Consider the following 12,777-nt stretch of genomic DNA (forward strand, 5'->3'; position numbering starts at 1 on the left):
TAAATTATGGGCCAGCCACAGAATTTATGTGGGACCCACACAAGTACAACAATCCTGGCTCTGGGTCTAAAATATAAAATTAAAAACCACTTGAAGTATAATTTGAAATAATAAAAGACAAGTCAAACTGTAGGTATGTTAGACCTCAAAAAATAAATATATTTTTAAAAAAGACAAATTTTGTCCCTTATCTTATGAAAAGCCTAGAATACATAATGAAATTCGTTTTTGTTATAAGTTTCAGGTTTTTTGTTTTTTTTTTCCCACATCAGATGGGTAATGTGCAGATGATGGCACAGCAAGGTTTGAGGGAGGGACATCTCACACAAGTGTGAACACACAATCATCACACTTATGAACTACAAAAGTATCTCGTAAGTAGCTTTTTGTTGTAAGACAAATCAAATGTACATTGCAAAAAACGTAGTAAAAATAAAAGGAAATAAATTTACTAGTACTCGTCCCACCCAAGTATTATTATAGTTTGAAGTCTTTATACTACAACAAAAGCATATAAAAAATAAATTTAGTAAAATTCTAAAAACCACTTGTTTTATTTGGGGAGTTTCTTTCTTTTCTTTTTTTTTTTTTGAGTTTCTCTCTTGTTGCCCAAGCTGGAGTGCAATGGCGGGATCTTGGCTCACTGCAACCTCCGTCTCCCAGGTTCAAGTGATTCTCTCGCCTCAGCATCCCGAGTAGCTGGGATTACAGGCACGTGCCACCACGCCAGGCTAATTTTTAAATTTTTAGTAGAAACTGGGTTTCACCATATTAGCCAGGTTGGTCTCGAACTCCCAACCTGAGGTGATCCCCCCCCCCCCACCTCGACTTCCCAAAGTGCTGGGATTACAAGCGTGAGCCATTGTGCCCGGCCTATTTGGAGACTTTTTTTTGAGGGTTTTTTGTTTGTTTTGAGACGGAGTCTCACTGTCACCCAGGCTGTAGTGCAATAGGGGTCTTGGCGCACTGCAACCTCCGCCTCCCGGGTTGAAGTGATTCTGCTGCCTCAGCCTCCCGAGTAGCTGGGATTATAGGTGGGCGCCACCACGCCCGGCTAATTTTTGTATTTTTAGTAGAGAAGGGGTTTCACTATGTTGGCCAGGCTGGTCTCGAACTCCTGACCTCGTGATTCGCCCTTCTCAGCCTCCCAAAGTTCAGAAATAACAGGCGTGAGTCACCGTGCCCGGCCTATTTGGAGTTTCTATACACATTCATGCAACATTTACAGAACACCTTGAATGGGTGGGACTGGTGCGGTGCTAGACATTAGGGACAGACTTGTGTCCTGTTCCTCTCTATCCCCAAGAGGCTTACGGTATACAGGGGGAGACATATAAACACATGTTAGTCAATTATAATACAAAACTTGTGTCAAAATACAATGAGAGTTGAATCTCACAATTTGTAGCTGTGACTCTGATCATTCTGGAATTCTAGGTTCTTTTCCAAAACAAACGCTCAATGCAGGTCTGGTGTGCTGTTATTACCAGCACTATTCCAAATCATGTGTTAAGATAACTTAGGCTAAGAAAATACCACTTTACTACTTGTCAAGTGTTCGAGCCTTTCAAAAACCATCCCGTTTAGGGACTTGGAAACACGCGCAAGGCTGGAGAAACCATTAAGCTGCTAACGTAGACGTTTCAAGGGTCACATTATACTTAGAGACACTCTGGCCGCCCGGGGGAGCGGTGCATACTGGGACTTGTAGTCCTACCAGAACCGAGGAAACTGCAACTCCATTTAGGATGCACTTCTCCCCTTCAAATTTTCTCGCCCAACAGTTAGATTAAACCCTAAGCTAAATCACAACTTACCACACACACTTGTTCTGGGTTCATCAGGTTTCTGCCAGGCTTGTCAAGTTCAAGCTAAAACGCACGGCGTTCTGCTGTACAAGCCTCAAAGAGATTGGCTTATTCTCGGCGATGGGCGGAGCCCTAGGTGGACCGGGGGTCGGGATTGGCCAGTTTCTGACTAGAAGAGGCGTTTTTATGTTCACTTGCTGATACGCATGCTGCGGTAAAAAAGTGAATTCTTTACCACAGTAGCAGCTTCCCCGAGCGAAGCCTCGCGATATTTCGGCCGCAGGGATCCATAGGCGCGTAGTGAGTGGCGGAGGACTGTGGGGGTGGCGGGCACCGGAGCCGGGAAGGGACAGGTCAGGCGGGGAGTGCGAGCGCGTACTGCTTGCGCCACTCGGGCTGGGTCAGGAGCGGCTGCCCAGGTTCAGAGGAAGTGTATGGACAGCGCGGCCTTCCTGGCCGGTGAGTCGGCCCCAGGTCGTGGCCGGCGAGGGGACCCTGAGCTTCACCTGGGCCAGCGCGGGCAGTGACAGGTGCGCGAAGGAGCGCGGCGCTCCGCCCTCTAGCCGACCCGCCCCCTCCGGGCCTCGCCCTCCAGGGCTCGGGATGAGCCACGGGCCGCAGCTGAGCGGCTCCGGCTCCAGGCGCATGTCGCTGCTTCTGCCGTCGCCACCGAAGAGCGGCCACCGCCCCTGAGGGAAAGAGGAAGGGAAGCAGCCGCTGACCCGTGGCATGAGCTGCATGCGGTGTCCGTTTCAGGACTAGGGCGCCGACATGAACCTGCACCAGGTGCTGACCGGGGCTGTGAACCCTGGCGACCACTGCTTCTCCGTGGGCAGCATTGGCGACCAGCGCTTCACGGTGAGTGAGGGAGGCTCTCGCGTCGCCTGTGGCCCGGCCTTTGCCCGTCATTCTGGGCCGAGCTTGGCCCAGAACGAGGGGCAGAGGCGCGAGCGCCTTGGCGCCCCAGGGGGCTCCTTACCACCCAGAGCACGGCAGACCTGGCCCTTGAGAACTAAAGAAGCAAAACCATTTCGGTCAGTGAGGTACTGTATGGAGCCTGAACTCAAGTTAGAATGTTTTGTAGGATTTTTAAAGTTTTTGGTCTGTCTTCCTTGGGCCAGGGTGCTTTGCCAAAGTCGTTTGTCCAAAAATCTTCGTTGTGTAACGAGTTGGGGGCTTTTTTATACCATTCTATAGGTTCAAATTGCCAAATTTAGGAATAGTGGAGATTGGTTTCATTTTGTATTCTAAGTTATGGTCAAGTATCTTTATAGTTAAAAAGTGGGTGTCTCAAAACAATTACCAATTGTTTGCTATCAACAACTAGCCTTGAGAACAGTGCTTTTCATTTATTTTCTTTTCAAATTCCCTGGGAAATAACTTCGGAAAGAAAAAAAAGCCTTTTCATTTTTAAAAAATATTTCTTGGATATTTTACAATAACCCTGTAATCCCAGGTTAAGGTTGCTTAACTTGCTTTTCATTGGTCACATATTGACAAGAAGAGGGCACCAAACTTCGGGCTACTTGTCAGTATAGTGACATTTTTCTGCCTTAACTATGTATTTTTTTATAACAATTTCACAATACAAGTCAGTAATTGCACGTGATACTTTCATCTACGTTAATTTATAATGCTAACGATTTTTGTACAATTTGTGCGGATACCTCTTTAGTTGTCATTAAAAGTAAAACTTGACACTGCCTGGGAATACTGAGTGCTGTAGGCTTTTCTTTAAAAAAAAAAAAAAAAAAAGTAAAAATTTTGTATAAGTGACACAAAGTAAACAACGTAACCAATGCCCCAGGTTTAGGAGTCTTAAATTTCTAATCTTTTTCTCTGCTTTTAATTTTTTTGTGGTCTTTGTTGCTCAGAATAAATAATACTCAGCATTTAACATGGTGTAGGCATTTAATGCCTGAGTTGTACTTTAAGAATTGTGCCAACAAGCATTTTGTTTTCAAATAGAGACTGTACCTCCCCTTTAGATTGACTCATACACATCTTAATTGATCGGGATTCCAGTTCTAAATGTTTGCCCAGCCTGAATACTTGGGAAAAGAGTGAGCTCTGAGGGTCCCAGTTAGCAACTATAGTTTCCTTACAGCTGGGCATTGCTCTCTGCTCTTGCTGCTTGAGAGGGAAGTAAACATCATCCTTAGAAGGTTTTCCTAGTGGGAAATTATAGGATAATAATGTTGCATTCTCTGTCATTTCCTGAATTTATATGAGTGCTTTCTCCAGTGTAAATTCTAAGAACTTTTGCTTTTTAAAAAATTTTGAAATGAGGTCTCCCTCTGTCACCCAGGCTGGAGTGCAGTGGCATGATCACAGCTCACTGCAGCCTCGACCTCCCTGGCTCAAGCCATCCTTCCACCTTAGGCTCCTGAGTAGCTAGGACTACAGATGGTAATCACCACGCCTGGCTAAGTTTTCTGTTTTTTGTAGACAGGGGTCTCCTATGTTGCCCAGGTGGGTCTCGAGTTCCTGGGCTCAAGTGATCCTCCCACTTCAGCCTCCCAAAATGCTAGGATTAGAGAGGCGTGAGCCACCATGCCCAGCCTTAAGAATTTTTTCTAAGAAGGCATTCACAATCTATGTAAGCAGTGGTGTGAACTTCAAAGCTTATCCAGTATGATGGCCTATTTATATACCTGGATGCATTCCTCTATAAAACCTTGGTGAATGTCTATGTATTATTTTTAAGGAGAGATCAGTTAGTGTGCCAAGGGATAGATAGATGGTCATCCTGTACCATCATGTAGCTTGTTGCTCAGTTTTGCTGAATTTTAAAGTTCATTTCCATAGAGTAGGATTTAATCTCCCACCAAGCCTACTGCAGATTTCTTCCAGGTCCCTGGAAGCATTCAGTAAATAAACTAAAAGTAAATTTTTAAGTATAAAGAGAGCTCAGCTCTCTTTAGTTTTGATGGAATTTTAAGGATTTAACAGTCATGGTTTTCCTTTGCAGCCTATCCATCCTTGACTCTTTAAGTTGATTACACTCATTATCCTGGACACTTATATACCCCTTAAATTTATCTCTCTTGAAATCGCCCTTTTTTCTTTTTTGAGACGGAGTCTCGCTCTGTCGCCCAGGCTGGAGTGCAGTGGCGCAGTCTTGGCTCACTGCAAGCTGCAGCTCCCGGGTTCACGCCATTCTCCTGCCTCAGCCTCCCAAGTAGCTGGGACTACAGGCGCCCGCCACCTTGCCCGGCTAATTTTTTGTATTTTTAGTAGAGACAGGGTTTCACCGTGTTAGCCAGCATGGTCTCGATCTCCTGACCTGGTGATCCACCTGCCTCGGCCTCCCTAAGAGCTGGAATTACAGGTGTGAGCCACCGCGCCCAGCCAATATATATTTAAAGAACTTCTCTCACGTTAAAAGGCAGAATCTATTGTTTACTTCTTGAGTTGGTATTTTTTTTTTTTTTTTGAGAGGGAGTTTCACTGTTGTTGCCCAGCTGGAGTGCAATGGTGCAATCTTAGCTCACTGCAACCTCCGCCCCCTGGGTTCAAGAGATTCTCCTGCCTCAGCCTCCCGAGTAGCTGGGATTACAGGCATGTGCCGCCATGCCCGGGTAATTTTGTATTTTTAGTAGAAGTGGGGTTTCACCATGTTTGGGTCACGCTGGTCTCGAGTTCCTGACCTCAGGTGATGCACCCGCCTCGTCCTCCCAAAGTGCTGGGATTACAGGCGGGAGCCGCTGCACCCAGCCTTGAGTGTTGTTTTTAACCTCTTTTGATTTTGACTTTTCTTTGATAGGAAAACAGTAAACATTAATGGTAGATGGTATGTGAAGACTAAAATATCCCTCAGTTGCATTTTACTTGAAGTGGAGCGTGACATCTTCCTCTTGCAGTTCCCCTTGAAAAATTCTTTTATTCTTTTTGGTACTTTGTGCCTTCTCTTAGGACAGTCCTGTTTTTGTAATTCCTCCCTTTGCATGTTTGCAGATAACTTACTTGTTCTTGGTTTGAAAGATTACAAGATGTGAGATCTTGTTTTACTCATAAAGCCTGACAGGTTTTAAATGGAAATGAAATTGAATGCCACTTCCCCTATTTTCTAGATTTGAAAATATGAAATTACCAACGCAGGTTAGTCTATCTAAGTATTAGATACTTTTTTACTACCTCAACAGGCGTCAAGCTGTTTTGACTTTGCTCTTCGTAAGAAAACCTCTTGTGGGCAATGACCATCTCTCCTGTGCTTTCAGAGCAGTTTCTTTGCATCTTTATTCTATCATTAACCAGTCTTGCCTTGTGGATTGTATGTGTATGACTTCTCAGGCTTCATTGTGAGCACCTTGAACAGTGATTGAGTGTTTAAACCTAACAGTAAGGTCATTACTTGGAGTTGATTTCCAATGTGGTCCCTTATAATTAGCTGTTTATCCATTAGCAAGTTCTACTCTTTGAATTTCTTTCTTTCTCTTCTGTAAAATGGGACTAAAATAGTATTATTCATAGAGTTGTTACATGAAAAAGTGCTAAGCTGTAAGTCCATGGTTTAGCACATGTAAAACTCTCAAAAATGTCAGTTTTCATAAAATTAAGGTTATATTTATTGTAATGCCTGACAGTAGAAAGTACTTCATAAATCATGGTTGAATTAATGAAAAATGGATAGAGAAACCTTATAGTAATATGATTATTAATTGCTGTATTTAAAAATAGCTTTAATCATTTAGATTTGAGTCCAAATAAAATATTCCTGTTAGTTTCTCTTTTTTTTTTCTTTTCTTTTTTTTTTTTTGGAGACTGAGTATCACTCTATCACCCAGGCTGGAGTACAGTGGTGCCATCTCAGCTCTTTGCAGCCTCCGCCACCTGGGTTCAAGCTACTCTCGTGCCTCTGCCTCCCAAGCAGCTGGGATTACAGGCGCACACCACCAAGCCCAGCTAATTTTTGTGTTTTTAGTAGAGACGGGTTTCATCATCTTGGCCAGGCTGGTCTTGAACTCCTCACCTCAAATGATCCACCTGCCTCGGCCTCCCCACATACTGGGATTACAGGCATGAGCCACCGTGCTCTGCCTGTTAGTTTCTTTTTTTAAGTCAGTTGTTAGGCATTTTATCATCAACATCAAGTGAGCAACTGGGGGAGACTTCAGGTATGCTAAGCAAAAATTATTTATCTTTTCCTTATTTACTGGAATGCTTCCTTCATACCTTTTTCCTTGTTAATTTCCTACTGATCTTAGTACGTGAGAAATCTGGTCTTTTTTTTAAAAAAAAAAAAAAAAAAAAAATCAAAAAAGGAGACGGGAGTCTCCTTATGTTGCCCAAGCTGGTGTCTAACTCCTGGGCTCAAGTGATCCTCCCGCCTCGGCCTCCCAGGCTGCTGGGATTACAGACGTGAGCTGCCATGTCCAGCCTGCAATTTTTGTTTTTAGAATTAAATATATTCTGTTTATAAAAGGCAACAAGTTAAAAAGAAGACTAGTTAATTAGAATCTACATTTCTAGATTCTATTGTTATGCATACTGTTCATATGATACTTTTTTTTTCTTTTTCTTTTGTGGTTTATCCATACTTAGGGTTGAAACTGTGATTTGAATGATATGGAAAGTTATGAATGATATGTCCAAGAGACAGAAAGATTATGCCAATATATAAGACTTCCTGTCTCTGATTTGGAATTTAAACATCTTAGCTATGGGAGGGAAAGCAAATGTGTTATAGCTCCAATTTCCCTTTAGTATTAGAAAACTCAGTGTTTCTAGCTAAGGGAATCTAGATTAGAAATCAAAAGACTGCAATTATATGAGTGTCATTAGAGAAATAGGGCTGAATAAGTAGTCGTCGTCTTCAGCTTTCTGTAATAAGCATCCTTGAGTTTAGCTCTGTTTTGTTCACTTTAAGGAAACCTTTATTGGTAGAAGTGTGATTGCCAAATTGGGAGGATGGGAAGGTGTTTTTTTTTTTTTTTTTTTTTTTTGAAAGGTGGCGTGTGAATCTTTGTGCGTGGGGAGAATATAGAAGGAGAAAGATTGCTACTATTCACATATAAAGAAAGAGAAAGATGTTTGTGGTGCATATAATATTGCAAGTACTAAATTGGACTTTAAAATATGTTGACCTGTTTTAAAACATAAAGTTTTATGGTGTTTAAGTACCTTTAAAATCATTGAAATGATACTAGTTCTCAATACTTTATTATATTTTAAAGATAATAATTGCTGCGTGCCAAACTTAAAACCTATGTCATTTAAACAAGACATACACCAGAAAGGAATTTTTTGGGGGTGTTTACCTGGTATTGATTAAAACTAGAATACTGACTGTTACAGCCTTGAATTTTATTGAAATTTAGAATATTTGAGAAGATTCTCTGCCAAAATTTAAAGTTGAAAGTTACGTTTTGATTGTATGTTTCATAGCACACGTGTGACTCAGTTCTTCCTGTGCATCGTGTTTAGTCTTAAAGTTGATAAACCTAATGTTGTATGTGCCTAATAGAAGGATTTTCATTTGTGAATTTAATTTTATTGGTTAGTAATAGATTATTCTGATTACAGATCTTTTATTATTTTTTAACTAAAACATTTTTAAGTAAAAAGAGATGGGGGTCTCACTGTATTGACCAGGCATGACCGGGAACTCCTGGCCTCAAGTGATCCTCCCATCTTGGCCTCCCAAAGTGCTGGGGTTACAGGGGTGAACCACCAGGCCCAGTGCTATTTTATTTTATTTTTTTGAGGCGGGATCTTGTTATATTGCCCAGACTGGTTTGGAACTCCTGGGCTTAGGTGAGCCTCCCTGTGATTACAGGTGTGCCCCACTGTGCCCAATGATTATAGATCTTTTGACAGAAGCAGCTGGTGACATCGACAGTTTATTTGATAAGCTAGTGCCCTTATTATTGTTTTGATAACCTTCTATGTTATAGTCAGGGCACCTTGAAATCAGTTTTTGTGAATAACTTATTTTACACATCTGTAAAACCATTTTACATTTTGATTTAGAAGTTTCATGTATTGTATTACATCTTAATCTTAGGGTTTTTTTTTTTTTTTTTTTTTTTTTTTTTTTTTTTTTTTTTAGACAGGGTCTCACTCTGTCACCCAGCCTGGAGTATGGTGGAGCTCAGCTCACTGCAGCCTCTGCCTCCTGGCCTGAAGCGATCCTCCCACCTTAGTCTCCCAAGTGGCTGAGACCACAGACACGTGCCACCATTCCTGGCTTTTTGTGTGTGTGTGTGTGTGTGTGTATATATATGTGTGTGTGTGTATGTGTGTATATATATACACTTAAAATATATATATACATATATATTTTAAGTGTATAATGTGTGTGTATATGTATACATATATACATATATATACATATGTATACATATATACATATATACACATATGTACATATATACATACACACACACACACACCCACACGCACACATATATGTAATTTTTAAGTACAGATAGGGTCTTGCCATGTAACCCAGGCTGTTCTCAAATTCCTGAGCTCAAGCAATCCACCTGCCTCAGCCTCCCAAAGTGCTGGGATTACAGGTGTGAACCACCATGCCTGGGCTGTTTTAGGTTTTTATTTAAAATCAGGTAGCTGGATTATTTTTATTTAAGAATTTAGTGGTACAAGGATTATTTTAAAATCATGCACAGCCCATTCTGTTTCATTTATTTATTTAAAACAATTTTTTAGAGATGAGGTCTCGCTGTGTTGCCAGGGCTAGTCTGGAACTTCTGGCCTCGTCTGGAACTTCTGGCCTCAAGCGATCCTACTGCCTCAGCCTCCCAAGTAGCTGGGACTACAAGCCTGTGCTGCTGCACCTGGCTCGTATTTTCACTTTTATTTTCACAAACTTTCTAGTATTAAGGAGAACATTGAAACTGGAGATTTAGTATGTCCTTTTCTTTTAGAAATGAGACCACTTATATGGACTTGGAGCTTGAATTATTTGTCCAGCCACTGATGCCTCTGTTCTTCGCACATATTTGTGAGATATTTATTTTATTTGTTTTTTTGAAACAGAGTCTTGCTCTGTCACCCAGGCTGGAGTGCAGTTGTGGGATCACGACTCACTGCAGCCTCAGTCCCCTGGGCTCAGTCTTCCCACTTCAGTCTCCCAAGTAGCTGGGACCACAGGTGTGTGCCACACCATGCCCAGCTAATTTTTTATTTTTATTTTATGCGGAGATGGGGTCCTACTATGTTGCCCAGGCTGGTCTCAAACTCCTGGGCTCCAGTGATCCTCCCACCTTGGCCTCTCAAAGTGCTGGGATTACAGGCATGAGCCACTGCACCCAGTCTGTGAGATATTCAGATCAAGGAGTTAATATCATACCTGTGTTTCAGGATGAAGATAACTATATGGAAATCAGACTTTAATACTTGACCTTGTTACCTGTTGTTTCACAGTTATTGCTACACATTTTAACTTTATAATTTACATAATTTAGCTTGAGTTAATTTAGCAATACTCTTAGTTGCCAGTATCCTTTAACTCTCTGAACCCTTTTTGTTTGCGCCAGTCTGATGAAATTCCACACACTTGATCGGTCTCATGTTCTTTCTTGTTCCTGTATATCTCGTGAGCACTACTAGACTATGTAAAGAAATTCCTGTGGAAAATAAAGTCATGTTTGCCAACCTCAAATGGGACCTCAAAGCTTTCCAGGAATCCTCCCACCAGCCTGCTCATTTTTCCTTTCTTGCGTCTTCTGAAACCTCCCACCCCAGTGCTCTCTTAACTCATATAAACTTGCCACCTGAAATCATTCAGATGGCAGCTGCCTCATTTTTGACTACAAGCTGAAAAATCCACTTACATCAACATCCATTCTTTCCTTCTCTCCTCCTGGTACAATAAAATAAATGTCCCCCAGAGTTGTCCAGGGTTAATTAGTCTTCCTGGTGCCGTGGATCTTATCTATTCAGGCTGTCTCTGGGAGTTCAGCCCTAAAGTTATCTGTACTTTTTTCTTTCTAGAGGTTCTAAGACGTGCTTAAAACTCTCATCTTGAAAACCAGCCAACCAGAAAATCCTTTGCTGCCACATCTCTCTTTGTCTTTGACTTCAAAGTCTTTGAGTTGTCTGTATTTGTTGCCACTTTTATGTCCTGCTCACTTCTTAACTCACTATACTTTGGCAGCTTTTTTCTCCTTAGTCACCAGTAACCCCATTGATGCTAATTTGAATCAACAGATCTCCTTTGTATCTTGCTTTCTCTTTGGCATTTGTTGTGTTGATCATTTTCTCCTTCACTTTCCTTGGCTCAGTTATACCATACTCGCCCCCCAATCCAACCCCCTTAGTCATTCTCAATGTTCTTTGCAAGATACCTTTCTTGTCTATCCCTTAAATATTGGTGACCGTCAGGCCTACCAGGCCTTTGTCCTCTTCTCGTTTCATTCTACGTGCAGCTCCTGGTGTACAGTCTGTGATGGTGAGATCCCTGTCTTGAGCTTCGTATTGATAATTTTAAATACCTCTTGGATTGTTCCACTTGAAGTTGCTACACGTAATCAATTTTAAAATGTTCTGCATGCCTGTAATCCCAGCACTTTGGGAGGCTGAGGTGGTGGACTGCTTGAGTTCAGGAGTTCTAGGCCAGCCTGGCCAACATGGTGAAATCCTGTTTCTACTAAAAATACAAAAAATTAGCCAGGTGTGGTGGTGGGTGCCTATAATCTCAGCTACTCGGGAGGTTGAGGCAGGATAATCGCTTGAACCTAGGAGACAGAGGTTGCAGTGAGCCAAGATTGCTTTACTGCACTCCATCCTGGGCGACAGAGCAAGACTTCGTCTCAAAAATAATATAAGTAAAATAAAGTGTTCTATACTCAGTCATCCCCCCTATCTTGGTGCACCTTCCAACCCACACCCCAATTTGTTTTGTTTGTCCTCCTATGTGCATTATCTCTGTGAATGGTTTTTAAGGTAATACACACACACACACACACACACACACACACACACACACACATACATGTTCTTAGAATGTTTTATAAAATCAATTTTTATTTTATTTATTTTTAATTTTTTTTAGAGACAGAGTCTTACAGTGTTTCCCAGGCTGCAGTGTAGTGGCGCAGTCATAACTCACTGCAGCCTCAAACTCTTGTGTTTAAACAGTCATGCTACCTCAGCCTCTTGAGTAGCTGGGACTACAGACATGTGCCACCATGCCTGGCTTTTTTTATTTTTTTAGAGACAGGGTCTCACTCTCTTTCCCAGGTTGGAGTGCAATCGTGTGAACACAGCTAACTGCAGCTTCAACCTTCTTGGCTCAAGTAGATCCTCCCACCACAGTGTCCCAAGTAGCTGGGACGACAGGCATGTCCCACCATGCCTGGCTAATTTTTAAAATTTTTTGTAGAGTGGGGTCTCACTGCATTACCTAGACTGGTAGTGAACTCCTGGGCTCAAGCAGTCCTCCCGCCCTGGCCTCCCAGAGTGCTGGGATTATTTATAGACGTGAGCTGCCATGCCTGGCCTTATTTTATTTTTTAATTGATGCATAATAGATGTACATACTTTCAAAGTAAATGTGATAATTTAATACATTCATATAATTTGTAAAGATTAAATCACTGTACTTGGCATATCCAGCACCTTAAATATTTGTGTTTATGTTAGAACTATTCGAATTCTTCTAGCTGTTTTGAAATATACAATAGATTATTGTAAACTACAGTTACAGTCCTGATCTGTCCAACACTAGGTCTTATGACGTCTATCAAACCGTTTATTAGTACCAATTATTCAACTTCTCTTTGTCGTCTCCCCCAACCTCCTTAGCCCTCTGGTAACCATCAGTGTACTCTCTATGAGATCCACTTTTGTAGCTCCCACATATGAATGAGAACATGTGATATATTTGTCTTTCTGAGCTCGGCTTATGTCACTTAGAATGACCTCCAGTTCCATCCTTTTTATTGTTTGTTTATTTTTTTTTTCAGAGTTTCAAAAAGGCTGGAATGCAGTGGCATGGTCTTGG

At 41.7% G+C, this 12,777-nt stretch overlaps 1 protein-coding gene and 1 non-coding gene across 4 annotated transcripts in view; one reads left to right on the forward strand and one right to left on the reverse strand.

Moving 5' to 3' along the window:
- Window positions 1-266: 266 nt before the first annotated feature.
- Window positions 267-371, reverse strand: LOC115832021. Its single transcript, XR_004027494.1, has one exon. It is a non-coding gene; the product is annotated as a small nucleolar RNA U13 (small nucleolar RNA).
- Window positions 372-2,099: 1,728 nt separating this feature from the next.
- The window catches only part of DMXL1 (Dmx like 1), a 173,490-nt gene continuing 162,812 nt past the window's right edge, over window positions 2,100-12,777 (forward strand). For 2 of the 3 annotated variants that reach the window (XM_030818105.1, XM_030818110.1), the window contains exon 1: window positions 2,100-2,666. In XM_030818105.1, the coding sequence (XP_030673965.1) occupies window positions 2,580-2,666 (87 nt within the window). In that variant the 5' untranslated portion in view covers window positions 2,100-2,579. The remainder of the gene's footprint in view (window positions 2,667-12,777) is intronic. The other variant, XR_004031469.1, reaches the window with a different exon arrangement.

This window comes from Nomascus leucogenys, chromosome 2 (genome assembly GCF_006542625.1).
Source record: "Nomascus leucogenys isolate Asia chromosome 2, Asia_NLE_v1, whole genome shotgun sequence".
NCBI classification, from domain to species: Eukaryota; Metazoa; Chordata; class Mammalia; order Primates; family Hylobatidae; genus Nomascus; species Nomascus leucogenys.